At 40.0% G+C, this 20,113-nt stretch overlaps 3 protein-coding genes across 6 annotated transcripts in view; 1 reads left to right on the top strand and 2 right to left on the bottom strand.

Moving 5' to 3' along the window:
* obscna (obscurin, cytoskeletal calmodulin and titin-interacting RhoGEF a) overlaps positions 1–9,030 on the top strand; it is a 42,905-nt gene extending 33,875 nt beyond the window's left edge. The window contains exons 65-84 of the mRNA XM_061033571.1: positions 120–207; positions 296–496; positions 601–661; positions 764–841; positions 939–1,111; positions 1,193–1,219; positions 1,326–1,478; positions 1,904–1,949; positions 2,048–2,125; positions 2,568–4,317; positions 4,539–4,667; positions 4,777–4,899; positions 5,350–5,517; positions 5,725–5,833; positions 6,006–6,245; positions 7,019–7,242; positions 7,339–7,353; positions 7,569–7,665; positions 8,037–8,186; positions 8,346–9,030. Of these exons, the coding sequence (XP_060889554.1) occupies positions 120–207; positions 296–496; positions 601–661; positions 764–841; positions 939–1,111; positions 1,193–1,219; positions 1,326–1,478; positions 1,904–1,949; positions 2,048–2,125; positions 2,568–4,317; positions 4,539–4,667; positions 4,777–4,899; positions 5,350–5,517; positions 5,725–5,833; positions 6,006–6,245; positions 7,019–7,242; positions 7,339–7,353; positions 7,569–7,665; positions 8,037–8,186; positions 8,346–8,526 (4,091 nt within the window). The 3' untranslated portion in view covers positions 8,527–9,030. The remainder of the gene's footprint in view (positions 1–119; positions 208–295; positions 497–600; positions 662–763; positions 842–938; positions 1,112–1,192; positions 1,220–1,325; positions 1,479–1,903; positions 1,950–2,047; positions 2,126–2,567; positions 4,318–4,538; positions 4,668–4,776; positions 4,900–5,349; positions 5,518–5,724; positions 5,834–6,005; positions 6,246–7,018; positions 7,243–7,338; positions 7,354–7,568; positions 7,666–8,036; positions 8,187–8,345) is intronic.
* On the bottom strand, positions 9,016–14,261 carry guk1b (guanylate kinase 1b). 2 transcript variants are annotated; one of them, XM_061033564.1, is made up of 9 exons: positions 14,127–14,261; positions 12,886–13,001; positions 12,627–12,668; positions 12,212–12,337; positions 11,022–11,118; positions 10,173–10,311; positions 9,933–10,017; positions 9,764–9,849; positions 9,016–9,675 (listed from the first exon to the last, which is right to left on the bottom strand). In XM_061033564.1, exons 2-9 carry the CDS (start codon positions 12,995–12,997, stop codon positions 9,643–9,645), a joined length of 720 nt encoding a protein of 239 aa, XP_060889547.1. In that variant the 5' UTR covers positions 12,998–13,001; positions 14,127–14,261; the 3' UTR covers positions 9,016–9,642. The 2 variants fall into 2 exon arrangements, with proteins under 2 accessions (XP_060889547.1, XP_060889548.1); XM_061033565.1 differs by lacking the exon at positions 12,212–12,337.
* Positions 14,262–14,695: 434 nt separating this feature from the next.
* Positions 14,696–20,113, bottom strand: part of rnf220b (ring finger protein 220b) — a 29,422-nt gene continuing 24,004 nt past the window's right edge. Inside the window, exons 8-16 of one of the 3 annotated variants that reach the window (XM_061033562.1) lie at positions 19,299–19,342; positions 18,909–18,987; positions 18,364–18,460; positions 18,030–18,089; positions 17,841–17,905; positions 17,663–17,747; positions 16,989–17,097; positions 15,881–15,955; positions 14,696–15,773 (exon numbers count right to left, since the gene is read on the bottom strand). In XM_061033562.1, coding sequence (XP_060889545.1) covers positions 15,702–15,773; positions 15,881–15,955; positions 16,989–17,097; positions 17,663–17,747; positions 17,841–17,905; positions 18,030–18,089; positions 18,364–18,460; positions 18,909–18,987; positions 19,299–19,342 — 686 coding nt within the window. In that variant the 3' untranslated portion in view covers positions 14,696–15,701. Of the gene's footprint in view, positions 15,774–15,880; positions 15,956–16,988; positions 17,098–17,662; positions 17,748–17,840; positions 17,909–18,029; positions 18,090–18,363; positions 18,461–18,908; positions 18,988–19,298; positions 19,343–20,113 lie in introns of all 3 variants that reach the window. The other 2 variants (XM_061033563.1, XM_061033561.1) reach the window with 2 other exon arrangements.

Here is a 20,113-nt window from a genome sequence, read left to right as displayed (position 1 = left end):
ACGTTTGAGGCATGTCAGACATTAATGGTATTGTAAGGAAGGTCAGTCAATATGTTGATTGGTTGCAGTCCAAGCAGTGGACCTGTTTCCATTCACAGGTTTTGTTTTACTATCTACAGGTCCACTGGAGCGTCAGGAGAGAGAGGTGGAGCTGGGAAAGAGAAGGAAATTATTCTCTGTCTATGATGTCCATGAGGAAATTGGGAGGTGAACCTTAAAGTTTATGTTGGTGTAGTCCAGCGTGCCCATGAGCCATGTGAAGGTGTAATATGATGAAGATAATCTCTTTTTATAGGGGAACCTTCGGCGTAATAAAGCGTGTAGTCCACAGAAGGACAGGTGACGTGTTCGCTGCAAAGTTTCTGCCTCTGCGCAGCAGCAATCGGACCCGGGCCTTCCAGGAGAGGGACTTGCTGTCCCGTCTGGCTCACCCCAGGGTGGCTTGCTTGCTGGATTTCTTTTGCACCAGACGCACGCTTGTGCTCATCACAGAAATGTATCCTCCAGTTAACAGGATTTAATGATGTGTTTTCTGCCGTGGTTGGTTTATTTTTTGGGTTGGATATTATTCAGTTAGGAGTTCTTTAACAACATTTCTAGATGCTGTTCCCATGGACTTCTGGACCATTTGTTACTGAAAGGATCAGTCTCAGAGAAAGAGGTACAAGCACATTTATGTCATACATATTTTTTCTTTTTTTCTTACAAACTTTATTAAGGGTTAATGGTTTGAGTTATGGTAATATTCTACGTTTTGTTTCAGGTCCAGTCATACATCCAGCAAATCCTTGAAGGAGTTGGTCACATTCACAGCATGAGCATTTTGCATCTGGATATTAAAGTGAGCTTCATTGCCTGATCAGCCTTGCATTATTGACCCTGATATTATTATTGATGCAGTTCCTAACATACTTTTTATTTTTTTTATTTCATTTCAGCCTGATAATATCCTCATGGTGTATCCACCCAGAGATGAAATCAAGATCTGTGACTTTGGCTTCTCTCAAGAAATAGACCCATCCAGACACCAATACAGTGTGATTGGTACACCAGAGTTTGTCGCCCCTGAGATTGTTCATCAAGAACCGGTCACTGCGGCCACTGATATTTGGTGAGTTTAACTACCAGCATACAAGAGAGAATTACCTTTTTTTTAAGAGATTTGCAATAATTCTCTTGTTTTGTTTGTCAGGTCTGTAGGTGTTGTAGCCTATATAAGGTATGTATCACTGAAAAAAATAATAAATTCAATACATGGTTCATAAATGATACTCCTGAGTGTTAAAAAAAAAAATCTACATCAAGCTCTGTATTTGTCTTGACAGTCTGGTGGGTCGATGCCCTTTTATGGGTGAGACTGACCGCTCTACACTGCTGAGGGTAGGCGAGGGGACCCTAAACTGGGATGCTCCTGATGTCACATATAGGAGCCCTGAGGCCCAGAACTTTCTCTACCTGCTGCTTCAGCCGGATCCAGAGTAGGGGACCTTCTTGATTCTCACACACGCTGCCACAGCTAATCACACACAAAACTGCGACATCATCAAAGACATTTCCTAAAAATGTACAAGCATAAATATTTGAAAAAGTTTGTGCTGTATTTGTGCTGAAGCTTCTCCCGGCTGATTTTGAATCCTCACTGATAAAACGTGAGTGTAAAATGTGATCTCAAAGGGCTCAGCAGAGAAAAACAGGTTAAGTAGAAAATAATTGGGGAATTGTCTGAGAGCTGCTGAAAAGCACTTTCACTCTTCTAATTCATTAATGATGTTATCCATCATTTTTGTTGACGTTCTTGCACGTCATTCAAATTTTAAACCCACACTTGATTATAAGTTGAAACTAAAATATTTCCAATACACTCCACATATATCTGACCTCCTCAAACTTTACTTTCTTTTAGGAAACGACCATCTGCCTTTGAGTGCTTGAGCCATGAATGGTTCCAGGTGAGAGGAAATACTTGTGTTGCTGTTATCAAACATGCTGCTGTCCTCTAACTCAGAAAAACGTTTTAATATTCAAATCTTAAATATACCGTGTCCAGGATGAACATGCGGGTGAAGATACTGATGAAATCAACACAAAGATTTTGAAAGTCTTCATCTCTAAAAGGAAATGGCAGGTAAGTAAACTCAACCTGGGAAAAAGGAAGAACTTACCAGTATGTAGTAATGTTGAACATTTTGACAACATACAATTTCCTTAAAAGACAACGAATAGTCTAAATCAGCTGTGGGCAACTGGCGGCCCGGGCGCCACATGCGGCCCCCATCAACCCTCAGGCCCTCAGGTCAATTTTTACATATCAATTAATTGGAAACATGAAGAAAACATGACAAAATCTGCAATGAAATCATGAAAACCAGAAATATGTCCATAAGAATATTTGATCACTTGTATATGTTGAGTTAAATTTGAGACATAATTGACTGTAATCATTTTTGTATGCTACAATTTGGCCCTCTGACAGTGAGAATTAAATCAATGTGGCCCTTGCTGTAAACAAAATGGTCCATCCCTGGTCTAAATCTATCCTCATCAGTAATTCTATTCTATCCTCCCAGCGCTCTTTGACTTGCATTGGTTCAGTTCTCACACTGAGGCCCGTCCCTGAGCTGCTGGACGCTCCTCTCAGAGACACAGCCGTCACTGTGCCTCGCGAGCCTCAGGATCACAGCAGCACCTCTATGAGCAGTGGCTCCTCCTCAGAGTACGATGAAGCCGACTCCTGGGACTTTTTCCAGCACTACAGCCAGACTGAGGAGGAGGAAGAAACTGAGGAGGACTATGATCCTTTAACAGAGAGAGCACGGATCCCTGAGCCTTTTGCCAAACCTTACCTTGATGCAGAGGAAGAAGAGGAAGTGACGCTGGGGGAGGAAGAGGATGGAGAGATGCTGGGAAGAAGGAGTGTGCTAGAGCGCAGTGTGAGCAGGCAGTCAGTTGCGTCATCAGATGTGTCGTGCCAACAGACACCTCAGAGGGAGCGTAGGTTTAGCAAAGACAGTAGTCCATCTCTTTACTTATCTGATGGGGATGAGGGCTCAGGGAGTGACGGAGGTCGTATCCCTCGTGGCAGCCTAATTCGAAGTACTTTCTACAATACCTCTCATCAGCTCTCACCTATGTCTGCCAGACACATGACGTTACGGGACAAATTCCAGGCCAAAAAGCAGGAAAGAGGCCGTAAACCACTCCGGAGAAGCCTTTCAGGACGTCTAAATGAGCCTCTTATTGAATATGTGGAAGATGACACAGAGACCAACCGTGGTCAGAGACGGGCTTCTATTCAAACTACAATGCAGAAGTCCTGTTCCTTTGACAGCGGTGTTGGCCTTGCCCACACCAATGTACCACCTCCCAGGAGGAGCAGGTCTCTTGACGAGTCTTCTCGTCGATCTCCTAGCTCACCCTCACGCACAAAGTCTGCTGAGGAGGAAGGCTCTCAGAGTCTGAAGGAAGATTCAACTGATAATGAAGTGGCAGGGCGAAACTTGTTGGCCATCCCGCGTCCTCACCGCCCTACAAGAAGGAGAGGATCTGTTGCTGCATTACAAGCTTCTGGAACTGGCATTGTGGGTGGAACTTCGGCGCCCTCAAGCTTCGTTGCTGGAGGCAGAAGGAGTCTAAGGCTGAATCAGGAGCAGACAGAGGGTGACACACTTGCTGGCTCCCAGGGGTCTCTTGCTGAGTCATTAATTTTGGAGCATGGTGGCTCTGAGTCTTCAAGTCGAGACGGCTCCCATGAGGAGCTGAGTCATGGCTATCTCAGAGGCAGATACAGATCAGGAGAGAGTGATGGGTATGATGATCAGGGGGAGCCTCTCATTCCACCATCCCCATGCTCCTTCCGAGAAGTTAAACCCAGAAGCTCTGCACCCCAGGCACCGCCCCGAAACCGCACCCGCTCCAACCCTAACTTATCAACAAACAGCAGAACCCAGTCGGGGACACTGCTAATTGAAAGTCCAAGTCCAAGTCTCTCTTCCCTCCAGGCTCCAGAGAGGCCTCCCAGAGCCAAGGACAAAAAGGAAGGCTATGGCCTCCAGAGGCATGCATCTCTTCCAGCACTAGAAGCCAGGCCACCTACGGGAAAGTCACCAAAGCTGGGACTGCTAAAGCTCTTCCGCAGGCAATCCTGGACTGGCCATTCATACTCCCAGCTGGATAACACAGTGTTAGGACCCACACTAGGAGAGATCATGAAGCCAGATACTCCCACCATGTCGCTAAGGAAGAAAATGAGAGCTTCAGCCTCCAGCCTGACCAAGCTGTTTTCAAGGTCTTCTAGTAAAGAGGACGTGAGTAAAGGAGGTGAGCTATTGCAAATTGTGCAAATTTCATTATGTCATTTGACAGACAATATGGCTAGAGGAATATTATTTTGGGAAAAAACTAGAATATGATGTATAGATATCAGGAAAAGGAATTATTATTTTATATCACTACCTAACCCGGGGCTAGTCACTTTGACAGTCACTTTATAAAATTATGTTACCTCTTTTTCTTTTGACACTGTTTGTCTTCTATAACAGGGCCTATAGTAAAAGGATCATCTCCCATCCCACCTGAAAGGCACCGAGGCAGTTGTCTAGAGAGTCCAAAAAAGAGGTCCTCTAAACTATTGCCTTCTTTAAAAATACCTGCATTCATAAAATCGAAAGGTAAAAAGAAAAAGTTACATTATGTGGATTTTTTTATTTTACTGATCCCACTATGATTTCTTTACTATAAACCTGGTTTTGGATGTATGTCTTAAAATAACATTTCCAGACCTGCCAGTCCGTCCAAACAAGGCTGAAGTATTCCAGTTAGATGGAGGTGGAGTCCTGCTGGTTTGGAGGCCGGTCAAGTCTAATGACCGAGTCACCTACTGTGTTCAGTACTGTACAGATGGTGAGTTCGCCAGCATGGTTATTAAAGTGGTGGTTTGTGTTCATTGGGAACCCAATTCAACAAAATAATTTGTTTATGTAAGACATTTTTCCTTACATTTTGGAGTTTTTCTTCTTTCTAGAAAGTTCAGCAATTTAAACGTTGGACTCATATTGGTCAATATTGAATTGAGCTAAGAATGTTTTTCACACTTTGAAATGGCGCAATGTAGGTTATCAGTGCATGTGCATGGCAGAACAAAGTGTAAAAAGTTCACGTTTGAGACTTATTAGAGGTTTAAGACTCAAGGCTATAGGATTCTCTTATTAACAACAGTTTACCTCGACAAGCATTTTATTTCACATACAAAAATGTAATCAGTATCATTGTTGTTTGAAACAATTATAAGAACAGTCAATGTGCAATGAGTGAAACTTTCACTGCATACGGTGTCATGTGCCCTGTTGTCAGGAGGGGAATGGACAGTTTTGTCAGAGGATGTTACTGACAGCTGCTATGTGGTGAAGGACTTACCCAGAGGAGCTTCTTACGTGTTCAGAATGGGATGCATCACCAAGACAGGAGCAGGACCCTTCAGTGATGCTTCAGCACCTGTTGTCATGGCTACACATCCTGAAGGCAGGGGAACACTTGACGTGCATTTTAATCATTTCAAAAGAGTCATCTAATGTGTTTGTTTTATTTGATTTATTTTTTGTTTTAATATGAGACCAAGCTTTCTAAATGTAACATGAAATTGCCTGATTGATTTGGTTTATTTAACATTCAGATATACAGCACATGGATGGTTAGAGAGCTTTTTCCTTTATTTACTTTGTTCTACAGAGACTCACATTCCTCTGATCCAGACTGAGTCATTGGGGTCAAAGGCTGTTGGACCAGGTCAACAAACAACGAAGCACAAGAACTACAATTTCCTCTCTGAGATCAACAGGTAAGGTTTTTGAGTAGAAGAAAGGTATTTATAACTTCTCTCGTGAACATGATATTGTTTCTGCTTCTGAATTTATTGGACACATTGATGGGATTTTTTCTGGTTTCCAAATGTCCACAAAATACTGCCTTTTTACAGTTCCTCTTCATCTTTTGTTGATCTCCTCTCTCAGAGGTCGTTTCAGCGTCATAACCCTGTGCAGGGATTCTGAGACCAGCCAAGTGTTTGCTGCCAAGATCACTCCTTACCAGGCCGAGCAGAGACAGTTGGTCCTACGGGAATACCAGCTGCTGAAGAGGCTTCATCACCCACATCTGGTGCAGCTGCACACAGCGTACATCACCTCCCGATACCTGGTGTTAGTGGAGGAGCTGTGTCCCGGCAAAGAGCTGCTCTACAGTCTGTCAGCAAGGTACAGGAAGGCATCATAAACATATGTCCAAAACTAGAAGGAACATTTGAATATAAATACAAAGAGACATTATTGAGCAATCATTGTGAAAAAAATGTGGTAATAGTTAGTGGAAACAATTTTTTATTTCCTCAAAAATACATCTTGTTGTCTTGTTGCATGTGTTGTTCTTTTTTGCCGAGTTACAGGAGGCAGGTGAGTGTGTCTGTCCTTGTGATACTTTGGGCTCAAGCAAATGAGCTTGTCATCTTACCACAAAATCTCTACACAAAGTCTTCACAATCTTATGAGGATGATTTCCTGGAGACTGAAGATGCTCCGCTGCAAACATCATGAAGTACTCTGTCAGGGGACTTTGAGTCATTACGTTAAAAACCTCTGCATTACTTCTCTTTTAATACGCCTAGTAAGGGTCTTTTTAGAGACACCATCCTGTGAAAATATTAATAAATTATTTCAGAGATACTCTAGTTAGTCCACTAGGACTATTGTGATGTTATTCAAACACATTCATCAAATAAATTCTTATAAAGAGAATCTAGTTGAATAGAACACTGATTGCAAAGTACAGAGACAAGGAAACTGGACGCTTACTGTAACTAATAAATGCAGTGTAAACCGTCTATTGTTAGGTTTACTCTAATTCAGAGCTTTGTCAAAAGGTTATTTTAGTGCAACCTACCCATTCTGTGTTGATCCCTCACAAAATAAAACATGATCCCTTGCATCCTGTAGTCATAGGAAAATCTTTCTTCTTGTGTTTTGGCTCTCAGAGATCTGTATTCAGAGACTCAAGTCGCAGAGCTGCTGGTTCAGATTCTGAGTGCAGTCGACTACCTTCACAGCCGTCGAGTCATCCACCTGGACCTGAAGTCTGACAACATGCTGGTGGATGATGGTAACCATCTGAAGATAGCTGACTTTGGCTCAGCTCAGTCCTTCACACCGGGTCAACCTCTTCAAATCGAGCATATTCACGGCTTTTCGGACAACAAAGGTACTGGTGTGTTTTTAATGACTAAAGACAAACTGCCTGCATTGTTTTAGATTCTTCTAATTTTACTAAACCTTTGACTGTCATGACCCCCAACAGACTGCCGCAGCAAAGGTACACACTAATGGAGGACGGATTGATGGATGGAAATAACTCAACCTAATTCCATCTACCTCAGCAGACCCTATACCATAGCCTAACAAACCCAAGTCCAGTTTTTAGTTATTTTTAAAATCACTTTATTTCTATTGAGCATGTAAGTGAGTGTGGTTTTCCAGTAACAGCACAACATTTTATGAATGGTATCCTGTGTCTGTCTGTTTTGTCAGTTTATATTGTCCTTCCTAAAGCTCCGGAAATCTTGGAAGGTCAGGGTGTCGGGCCGGAGACTGACATCTGGGCCATAGGAGTCCTGTCATTCATCATGTAAGTGAAGAGATACAGATTTATAAAAATCAGTTACTTGGTTGTTTGTGAAAGTATTTCAACGTTTATATGGATTTAATTTAACTAAAGAGGTTATATGTTTTAAATAAAAATCTTATGTGTATCTGAATGTTAGTTTTCACTAGATAACAAATGAATGGTTATAAAGATTGAATTTTCTTTTTTTGTTATTTACCGGTAAATATAATTAATGCAGACTGATTAGTTCAGTCTTCAGATGATGAAATGTTAACAACATGAATGACTTAAACTTCTGTGTTTCTGAAGTAGTGAATAATAAAAATGACTTCAGTGGGATGTTTGTCTTTGATTTTGTTAAATGTATGTTGTTTTTCCCTTTTCCCCACTAGGTTGAGCGCTGACAGCCCGTTTGATGCAGAGCACAGCTGGGATCAAGACAAAAACATCAAGAAAGGGAAGATCCAGTTTGGACGATGTTACCCCGGTCTGTCGGAGGGAGCCTTAAACTTCATGAAAAGCAGCCTGAATAATAAATCCTGGTGAGTATCAAATGTGATCTTCATTAAAGCATCTGATATAGAGATAAATAAAACCCATTTTGAATCAATGTTTTCATTCTTTTCATGTAAACCAACGATTATAAGAGAAGTGGAATTAGTGAATTGGTAACATAAAGGTGTGTTCTAACATTAATATAGGGGGAGGCCCACTGCAGCAGAGTGTCTCCAGAACCCATGGCTGCGTGCACATCGTGTCCCACACAAAGCCCGACCCTCCAAAGTGTGTTTCTCCACAGACAAGCTCAAAGATTACCTCAAGCAGAAGGAGGAGAAGCGGGACGAGGTCCACACCAAGCTCCAGGGTCCTTTCTTCCAGTAAAGACACACTGCAGAGGTTTCTTTTCAGCAGCACATGAATGTTTCCTGTATTACCCGACTCTTGTTCAAATCACTTCAGTATCCTCTGATTTTGAAAAGGTGATCCGTCTTAATGAGTTTTTGTTTATTTATCCATTAGCTTGTACATGAGAGTGTGCTGCATCTGTTGTTCATTGGCATGAATGGAAACATCAAGGATACGGTTTAGCCTCAGCAGTGAATGCATCAGATGTAATATTTTGATTTTAGTGACATAAGAAACTGTTGCTTTCTCCGCAGTAACAGACGGGCAGATTTAGCCTTAAAGTGAAAATAGTATCACTGCTATTCTTCTTCATAAGTGAGTGAGTGAGTGAGTGAGTAATTTATTATAAATACTCTAATGTGCCATGTTTTGCCCTAAAGCTCTGGGGAATCAATTAGATTAAAGATTATTTTGGGAAATGTGTTATTCTTAAAATTGGAATGATTTAGAAAATAAAAAGAGACATTAAATGGTACCAAAGTACATCCTTTATTTAGTCTGATTTGAATACAAACACCCAATCATACATGTATCACAGATGTGCAGATTGTCTTGTTCATGTGAGCAATAATTTAGAAACATAACATTGAAAGTACAGATGAATCACAGGAAGGTTTAAAAATACATTTGACTTTGAGAAAATGATTTCTACCGTATTTTAATTCAACAAAACAAAAGCAAGAGAAACTATTTTGAGCTTTATGAAACAGGTACTGACTGGTGAGAAGTGTCAAACTTTGGGTTGTCAAAACCAAACTTTGTGCTGAATTCTGTACCATGTTTTTTTTCTTCCTGTCAAAGTTTAGCTGAGACAGCTGGTCAGGATTTTAATACCTATATCAACCATTGTTAAGGCTAAATCTAACACAACCCAAAAAACATCACCCCTCCCCCATTCCTTTTCTGTTAAGAACAAAAATCCCTCTTCTCTATCCGAGCAGCATTGAGCATATAACTGCCCTGAGCAAACTTCTGACCATGTGAGGGCAAAGAACAAACCACATGACTCACTGAAGGTGGAGTAATATAGACCAGAGTCAAAAGTCCTGGTTCTTCTTTCCAGTAGCAGAGGATCATGTATCTGTATCCTTTTTAAGATTGGGCCTCCTGAACTTTTTGGATTTCCTGTAAAAAAAAAAAAAAAAAAAAAAGATGAAGGAGAATTGTCTCTGCAACAGCTTAAGAGCAAGAATGATTTCATGGTCTTACTCACTTCATTGAGGATATCTTTCAGGTCCTCATAGGCTCTTTCTAAATCATCATTGATGATTACAATATCAAACACTCCTGGCTCCTTGCCTGAAAAAGTAAAAAGTGAGTCAGCCTAAGTTAAATGTCGATATTTCAGCGTCATGTCCGAGAAGGACTGCTGAGACACTCACTGAGCTCCATATCGATGCGTGCGGCCTCCAGGCGTTTCTGTAGACTCTCCTCTGTCTCGGTCTGCCTGTCTCTCAGCCGTTTCTCCTGAGAAAGACAAGAAACATGATGCTCTGTTGGTCAAGAGCTTCTCCAATACATTACATGTTTATATTTAAATGTGTCTGGCAAACTAGCATATTCACATGATTATGTGCACTGTCCCAATAAAAAAAACAAAACAAGGATATGTTAATAATTACCAAGATTTCCATGGAGGGAGGCTGGATGGAGATGTAGATGGGGTTCAGGTCAGTCTCTTTAATCCTCCTCACACCCTGGATGTCTACATCTAAGATGCAGATAAGGTTCTTGGCCTGCACGTCTTCTATGGCTGCTTTACTGAAGAATCAAAGCATTATTACATTTTAAAAACAAATACAACAGGAGGATTTTGATGTGAACAATGCACACATCAGAACACTGGCATCCTTCACCATGTCCAGCCGGGCATTTTGTGTGTTGTATACATGTAATAATGTGTTTCTCACACTGAGAAAGGGACTTTCGTAAGAGGATCGCTGCACTGATCCAAGCTGCTCAGTGTGTGTGTGTGTGTGTGTGTGTGTGTGTGTGTGTGTGTGTCTCCACAGAAAAAGAGGAAGAGATTACACGTAACACTCCGGGTGCTGAGCCCCAGCGCTGCTCTTTTGACGTAATTCTGTTAAAGCTCCATCTGTGACCTGAATGCTATATATCCTGTTGATCTCTGTGGCTAAGCCTGAGGGTATACTCTCCTGTAAGAGGCCAGAGGCTGCATTTCTATTGAATGAAGCTTGACCAGTATCAGTGACAGTTATTTAGAGTTGATTGTAATTTAACTCCAACTCAGCTTGTTTTTCAGATTTTTATTACAAGAGGGAAACCTCTGAAACGGTATTCAGAGCAGCAAAAAATATAAAATAAATAAAGGCAACCATTAACATCAAGTTCTGACAAAAATAATTACAACTTAAAAACAATCTCATAAATGGATACAGTATGTACAAAATCACTTTGTATCAAGATTAAAGATGGGTTTAAAATAGGGTTGCAGAGATTTGAATATTTACCTTGTTCCATAAAGGTTTCCAGAAAACTCAGCGTTTTCTATGAAGTCTCCGTTTGCAATTCCCTCCTGCATGGCCTCTCTTGTTGTGTAGTGATAGTCTGTAAGATGCAACATTTATAATGAATCTGTCTCTGGTCTGAAAACGTGCACTGCTCACTCTCACAACAGTTTAGAGAAAGATTATCTTTCATTACAGTGAAAATCACAGTTACTCAAATCCCACTGTTCCTCTCTGAGCTAAATTTGTAACTTTGTGTTGAATTTATTTAAAACAGTACAGTGTTTCTGTAAGGAAGAATCAAATATAAGAAATATATGTTTTATCAGCTACTTCCTAATGATGTCATTAGTGTAGCTTTCACAGTACACATGCTTTTTGTCTATATCATAGTCATAGGCCTTAATCTTCACACATCAAAACCTCTGGGGATCAAAAACAGCTGAGTTTTGGAGACAAACACGTTACTACAACCACCACCACTAACGGGCACTGTGATAGCACACAATCATTAGCATGACAACATAAATGAGTCTGCTCAGACTGGAGTAACAATCTGAGGAGAAAAGCGGGATAGGAAGTGACTTTGCTGTAAACAAATCAATAATAAGCCTGAAAAAAAGAAAAACTAAGAGAAAAACAGTTCAGAAAACTGAAATAGAAATGGAAGACAAAAATCCAATTTTGGCCAAAATAAGCACGATCCACTTTCCTTTTTACGGGTGATATTCAAAATGAATAACAACTCTTCAAAGTACAAAATTGTTGTCACGGATTAACATGGAAAGCACTTGAGCTGCTTACAAAAGTCAGGCTGTCTGCAGAGTATTTTCCCAAGTTTTCTACCACATTACACAGAAACAATGTTACAAACTTTACTCCATGGCTCTTACTCTTCTGATGCAAATGGTTGTTTGCAAATCAACATGCTCTACCAGCTACAATGGGAAAGGGGTTCGTTTTTTTTGGGGTGTACAACTTCATTGGGGGGGTCACTACTGAGGCATCACAGGGGGCTATTTTCAACAGCTTTTTACTCCACAGTGTAGACTGTCTGATCCTGATTCTTCAGATCTTTATCTATTTCTCTATTTTTTTTATTGTCACGCAACTAGTTCCTACAGATCCAATAAGAGAATGCTTGGATGATGAAAGTAACCCCCATCCCTAATCAGGATTCACACTAAGGTCACCTTCATGTGGTGTTTTTGATTCGTTTGGACACGAAAATGAGCTTGTCATGTCTAAGTCCTCAGAGGAAAAGATGTCTGCTACGGGCAGTAAAGTAGCCCCCAGAAGCAAGGGGAGCTTGTTCAGCCCTATGGAGAAAGCAAAAAAGGCACAGAGAGAGGTTTATCCCTTTAAAACCAGGGCAGCCAAACAAGGGGACAAAACCATGTGTGCAGTCACTTGGGAGTAAGAAGTGTTGTTGGCATTATTGTTGGGGCGGGCAGGAAGTGGGAGGGGGCTAGGGAAATAGAATAGGCCAGGACAAAAAAAAGTGGAGTAAACAATTAAATCCAAGTCCAGGTCCCCAAAATGAAATCAATGTGCAGGTTCTAAAAAGTGTGTCACCAACAAGTCTGCTCTGAGTAGGAACAACCGTACCTTTGCCATCTTCCTCTCCTGGTCGAGGGTTCCTTGTTGTGTCTGTGAAGAGGAGATTCAATCATTAAAACCCAACAGGGAATAAGGTAATACATCATCCATCATTATATATATTTAAGGTACTGCCAAAAAGAATATCTATATATTTTCTGACATTTGATAGTGCCATCAAGCTAAGACACTGAGTCTTGTCCTACTTCCTACTCAGACAGGATGTTTTTGCAATGGAAGCCAGTAACCATATGGCACACAGACGTACGTGACACGCTGAAACCGAAGACGCCTTCATGATCCTTGATCAGCCTCTTCATCAGAGTGCTCTTCCCTGCTCCAGAGGGGCCGCTCAGAACTACAGGCCTTGGTCCTGACATTGCTCTAAGAATAAAAACAAAGGCGACGGAGAGGCAGGTGAGGGGAGAAACATTGACAGAGTGAGCTCAGGTTTGTGCCAAAAGAAGAGTCAAATCACTTGATTGGTCGTTGAGAATATGTGGAAAAAATTGAGTTTTTTTTAATTTGGAAATGTTTGTAATGAATGGCCTTTTTGAAGAAACACCACTTTTCAATCAATCAATGGTAATCAATTGAACTATCCTGCTGCAGTGCTGCTACAGCTTGCCATCTGTCCCGTCTAGCTGTCTACTGAGAAGTAAGACTAATCCTCAGATCCCAGCTTCCCTTAACCACGACACTGCCATGAGAAAGAATCCTAACATGCACATCGAGGGGCAAAGGCAGACTTTTGCTCTTGTGGTTTGAATCTTCACTTATAATTAACTGACACTTAGAAAACGATACTTCCTGTGTCCTCAATTAAAAAAAGTGAAGCATGTCCGACAGCCAGGGGCCCTGAGGTTAATGTTAAGAATGCCTGTTAATGAAGTCATGGCAGGTCAGTCAGCAGGATTAATTGGATCTGAGCCAGGCTGCACAAAGGTCCGGGACAGGAGACCTGTTTACCTACAGCACTGAGAGAAGGTGATGTTTATGGGAGCACTTTGAATCAATTTAATGAGAATCTCCATTGATGTAACTACTTTATAATACAGTCGAAGCATGAAAATCAAAAAAGCCCTACCTCTCATCCTCTAATTTTGACATTTATTATTAATTATTTGCTTCAACTGCTGTTTCAGATCATAAAAAAGTTATAAACTGATTACTTGCTATTATCACCTAAATACTCTAACCTGCTTAATAAGCCTAATTTCTAAATTGCGTGATTTCCTCAATGACACTACATTTACTGCACACTAACTCACTCACTGGTGTAGGGCTTTAAAAGAAATCTGAGCAAAAAATCTAAAACAATACAAACTGCTGAAAAGCACAATACAAGTGTAAGGCATTTTTGACATTTTAGTTCAGTTTTGAGTTTAAGAATGTCAGTTCAATATATATATATATATATATACATTTTTATGTTTTAGGATTTTTTCAAAATAAATGTAGTAATTCAGCCATATCCTGGATTTCAACGAGGCAAAGGTTCCAGCTTACCTTCTCAATGACCTTCTGTACTGTCTGTGTCGCAGAAATGTTCAATAGCAGGTGATTCTTCAGCCCGGCTCTTCAATGGACTGAGTATGATGAATATATGTGTGTATCTGTGTGTGTGGGTGTGTCCCACTGATTAACTGAAGAAGCTCACTGTCAGAGTGAATTACCACCACCTCTCTTCAGCAAACTGACCAATCACGCGTGTGCAAGCTGGCCTGTGTTTATCCACACCACCCATACTTGACACAAAAGCATGCAATAAAAAGGTTGAATATTTTCATAAACAAAGGTTATTTTGTGCCGTACAGTGTACTAGGAATACGTAAAATTGAGAATTCTTTGGTAAGTACCAGATTTTTTAACTTTTTTAGCTTTCTGTTGAGTTAAAAACTTCCAAATAACATATTCTCATGTAGGCTTTTAATTTGCAGAAAATAATAACTAGTTAGGAAAAAGAGGTGGAGTTTATTTCAGAGTGGAAATGATGCATCATAAATATTTGTAAACAACAGAAGAGTAATGTTTTGACTGAAGAAGAGTTCAGAAATTATGTTTGCTACATTTTTTAATGGCTGCATCCATGCGTCGTGGCATGCTCTGGTCCAGTCTTTCTCTTTGCTGTTGGCTTGGTGTTCTGCCACTCTAAATCCAGCCTGCTGCTGGACTCAGAATTACAATATACTTCTATGAAGTATAGTGGACATTTGATGTAATTGACCCCTGTATTTTGAACAATTAAACAGTTAAAGCTCAGAATAAAATAGCAGGGTTTAACGTCCCTTGACTCCTTATGAGCCGTGATGGCCTGGCTAATCCTACACTGACCCACTTCTTAAAGGTTAAAGACTCCACACAGACATTATTAAAGGCTATAGACGGACATAAACAACACAATCAACACTGTGTTTTTTCATGCTAATTCCACAGCGAAAAAACATCGAACAAACAACTTTTTAGACAGACGTTTTATTTTAGTAACATTGATAAACTTTGTTTTAATGAACCTATACAAAGAAACACATAAATGAGAAAGACAAAAAGAGCCTTAAAGTGAAGAGATTACTGTAAATGTTTCTAAACTATAGAAGCTAAACAAATAATAAGAAGAATGATCTAACCAGAGACTATCTGTACAGCAAATCCAGTCGGGCTAGTTAAAATATACACACACCAATCCAAACATACACAAATTATGTACATGTGCTTAAAATGTGATTCAATTGTTTTGTTTTCCTTGTTAAACACAAAAAGAGAATTACAAAAATCTCTATATATTATCCCAAAGCATTTGTTTTGTTCTTGTATTTAGTGCCTGAGCTCTGAGTTGGCGTTCGATGTTTCATCTGTTGGGTTGCCGTGGATATTGTACAGGGCTGTGGAGATAGGTAGAGATCACACTTGCTGTTCCCCTAAATGGTCAGGGATCAGCGGATGTTAGGAGTACACTGATGAACAGGTAGAACGAGGGAGTTGTGAGGAAGAGGAATAGGAGGAGGGGGTGTGAGTCTTTGACAGGCCAGCTGTCCACAGGTCCACCCTTGATTGGTTAAAAACAGAAGAGGCCCCTCCCATGTGTCACAGGAAGACCCGCCTCAGGTCTCCAGGTGAGGTGATGGTGTTGCACTGAGGGCACAACTTCTTTGCTCCCTAGAGAAAAAAAAGCAAATATGAAGATTATTCTGTTATATTACTTTATTATTAGGCTATATTTAAAAAAAAAAAAAAAAAAAAAAATCTTAAAAATGATGTTTCACCAGCGTTCGAAGCCAACACTCCTCACAGTGAACATGCCAGCACTGGATGGAGGTGAGCGGGGTCGTATATGTGTCCTGCGGAGAGAAATGCAGGTCAAGATGATTGACACCTGTAGTACCAGAAGATGCCACTAGATGTCCATGTGAAACTACAATAACGCATTAACAGGTGCTCCATATTTTACAAACTTCTATTGCAGCCTCTTTGACAACAGGAAAGAACCAGCCGTGAGTTAGATGACACATTACACAACAGTTAAAAACGTAAATAAATGATCAAGTACATATTGTTTTGCTATTTGCTCTAAAATTCAAAACCTAAATGCAGCAAGAGAGGTCCATCACTTTGAAGCCACATTGATTTGTTTCTTGAATACAAAAGCGATAGATGCAACATTTATGTATGCATGTGTACATTATAGAGGTGTTATTGGGCTTTTAATTGAATAATGTCCACTAACATTTAATGTGCACAGCTTTATATCAGTCATACAAGTCTTTTTTCTTTGACGATTCAGTATTTCTTTTCTATTAATCAGTAAATCATTTGCTTTATGAAATGTCAATAAAGTCATAATAATATGCACTGCATGTTCTCAGAATCTGTAACGAGCAAATGCAAGGAGTCGGGGTGCCAGATAGCTTGGCAGTTATGCCGCGAGCTAATAGTCCACATCGTTCTGGCTGTGGGTTCAAATCAAGCCTCGGCCCTTTGCTGTATGTCATCCCACACCTTCTCCTAACAACACTTCCTGTCTCTTTTTAGCTGTCCTATCAAATCAAGGCAAAAGGGCCTAAACAACAGTATGCTTTACCCACTTAGGCTAATGTCTGGAAGGTTTTGTTGATCATTGTTATATTTTGATTCAGTAGATTAACTCTGACGAAATGACTGAACATTTCAAAAGCAATGAGTCTGTGAAAATCAAAAGGGTGTGAGAGCTAGATTTAAAGATCAAGATTGTTTACATCAATCTTAAACTATTTATTGGCTCAACCATGGAAGATCAAATTACGATCACCATAACATTAATATTTCATTGAATCAGCATGACCACTAATAGGTCCCTATACAGGACCATCCGTTTTAATTTGCCTTCACACTCACCATGCAGATCAGACATTTAAATCTGTCTCCTTTAGACAACTGTTTCTCCAAATCCCGTATCCGAGCTTTAAGTGCATCTAGACTTGTCAGTGAGGAATCCTCCGAGAGCCTGCGCACACACAAACACACATGGACGGGCATTAACAGGAGGGGGGGAGGGCGCGTGAGTCAGGCGGACACTAGAGAGAGTCATTTATAAATCGAAGGCAGATTAAATTATTCGCTGGCCAACATGGACACTGAGCATGAAATTTATCAGCAATCACATTGGCTGCATTCGCTGTCTCATTTATCACAGACAGGGGGGGGTAAAGTGTCAGGGTCCTCACAGAGATAGACATCAACACAAACACACACACAATTACAGGATAGACTGTATGTACAAAAACACTCTATAGCCAGACAGACAGGCAACAAGGCATTAAGTGTGATAAAATGTATGTACATGCATGTGCTGCCTTCTGTGTCCTTGATTGATGCTGACATCACATCGACAAAGTATAGGCCACCAAAATACACTAAACTCAGTGTTAAGCTTTCCCTTCTCTGATTGGCTATTCTCAAATTACTTTTACCAGCAGCACACATGATTTTTGATTTTTTTTAAAAACATCATCTTGAACAAAATGCTACGACATTCCATCTCTGAGGGACTTGAAATCTGTAAAACTTACATCTCTATGTCAGAGTTTTTACAGGTTTTGGGAAGACCTGCAATGCTGCCGTCCACTTTCTCTCCGCTGCTAGTAGACGGGCTCCCTGTGTGGAGGAATGAACAAATCAAACATCTTATTCTATTATCCCTTCTTCTTTATTTCATCTAGTCATTTACTTAGAGCTGACTAAACTCACCATCATTTGACCATTTGGAGAATTCGGGGTTCACTCTGGAGTTTGGCAACATGCTGCTGCTGCTGCTGCTGCTGCTATAAATAAAATGGAAATGAAGACATTTAATAGCAACAAAAAAAAAAACCCCACAATAGACTGAAACAAGCAGCCTTTCATTTAATCATTTTCACTATCAGGTCGGATACATACTTCACTGTTGTCTCTTTGGAGCTTTCTCCTGAGCAGGGGATTACATCTGTCTCTGTGTATCTACAGTAAAAGGTCAGGAAACATAGAACAATACAAGCCTGAAAACTACTATTAAACGTATTTAACCTGTAAACAACTGGAAAATGTACCTACTGTTTATCTAAAGGTTTTTAGAAATTGATAGGTAGACCTATTATTGGTTACATTTTACAAGTTTTCTGCTCTAAGTAATGGCCAACTTTTTTTCCCCCAAGTGATTCTGCTGATCTTAAAATGTGGAATTTTATCATTTCTTGTCTGTTTAAACCTTTTTTTAGTGCAGTGATAAGGATACTGCGCTCTGCCGTACTCCAGAGTGTCGTCTCCATCCACATCGAGGTCTGCATCACTGTCTCTGCACTCTTTAGAGGTTGTGCTCACCAGTACTGCAGCTGAGGAAACATTTTCATACAGACGTCAACACAAAGTTTGTACCATTAAAAAAAACCTTCAGAATGAAGTTGTTTGACGAAGACAGGTACAGAAGTTCTTTAAGTTCTGTTCTCATTTCAGGTCAAATTAAGACAAACTTTTCAATCCCAAAATGTTAGGTTGCTTGTCCTTCTATCCCTGTGCTTGTGTCTGTCAGTCGTTGTGTAACAAGTTAGCAGGTCAGAGCTTCCTGCTCGGGTAAAGGAAACCGTTACTTTTAAGTTAACCTTCAAGGCATTGTTCTCTGCTGTAATCTGGACTGAAAAGTTCAATGATTTTTAGCTGCCACTCAGTCACATCATTCACCCTCCACTCAACAAGATCAGCTATACGGCGACCTCCACAGCACACACGCACACATGCACATACTTATGACACACACACCTATGACACACACATTATGCTTACCTTTAAACCCTCCAACTATAGATGTCATCTGTATCCTTCTCTTCTCGTTCCAGTTGTCCTCTAACGGCACCAAGTCCTCCTAAAACACACACACACGCACACACACACATAATGTAACATCTGTCCCTGTGAATCTGTCCATGTACATCTTACAGCCTCAAGCCACATATCTGCTCCTGTGTTTTCATAGCTGTGTGTTCACATGGATACACAGCCAGCTGACTGTGATCCTGATGCAACGTGAACAGAAACAGTCAACAGTGTCAGGGCGGGGTGGACCATTGTCCTCTTAACCTGGGATCTGCTCAGCTGTATATTTATGTCCTATTACAATAAAATGTCAAGGAAAAAATCCTGTTGTCCTCTTCGATTAAAAAAAAAAAAACGCACCTGTCCCTCTTCTGGTTTCCTCCTCTTCAGCTTTCCGATCCTGACTGAGAACAGACAGAAGATGGAGATAGATGAGATAAGACAATCTGAAAGTTACATTTACTTTAAATTATCTCTTTATGATTTCATTTCACAGAAAAAAATAAAAAAATATATTTTACCACTTAAACTTTATAAACATACTTAATTTATTCCTGACAAAGATTAAACAAGGGGCTTTTACCAAAAGACTGACGTGCTCTGTGACTTACAGTAAGCAACATTTTTATATAAAAAACAATGCTTCTGCTTATAAAACTACAGGTACACAAAAAAAACAAATTTTATTCTTTAACTGTTTCACTGTTGTGTTATTATTATTTTTTACATTCTGTTGGAATTACATTGCAGTCATTTTCAGTTAACAAAAGGGATTGAAGGTGTCCATTAGTAATCCTGTGACAGTAAAACAATTTATTAGATGTGAAGTCTTAGCTACAGTGGTAACACCAATGTGAATGATGCAGTTATCTTAAATTTCAGCAACCTTCATTTATGCCTTCAGTTATTATAAAATCTCCTAAAAAAGTAAATATTTATGTGATAAATTTGAACATGATGAAGAGTGATTGTGCAAAGATTCATTTGAATTGTTTGGCCAATTTAAGTGACAAATATCCATATATTTAACATTATTGTTAATGACTCAATAAAAATCATACAAAAACTTTTTCTTGAAGTGGAATTTGTATCATTTCGAAACATCAGGGAATCAGGGTCAAAGGCAAGGCACGTTTATTCATATAACACGTTTCACTGACAAGGAAATTCAAATT

This window comes from Labrus mixtus, chromosome 3, assembly GCF_963584025.1.
Source record: "Labrus mixtus chromosome 3, fLabMix1.1, whole genome shotgun sequence".
Classification (NCBI taxonomy): Eukaryota; Metazoa; Chordata; class Actinopteri; order Labriformes; family Labridae; genus Labrus; species Labrus mixtus.
Note: the sequence above shows the minus strand (reverse complement) of the source record. Positions and strands in the feature narration are given on the sequence as shown.

Bases quoted from the DNA above. Each gene is read 5' to 3' on its own strand.
- guk1b (XM_061033564.1), bottom strand. From the start codon at position 12,997: ATGTCAGGACCAAGGCCTGTAGTTCTGAGCGGCCCCTCTGGAGCAGGG. The intron at 12,669-12,885 runs GTACGTCTGTGT...TCCTCTTCACAG, and splicing joins CTTCGGTTTCAGCGTGTCAC to ACACAACAAGGAACCCTCGA. The intron at 12,338-12,626 runs GTACGGTTGTTC...CTTTCTCCATAG, and splicing joins AGGAGAGGAAGATGGCAAAG to GGCTGAACAAGCTCCCCTTG.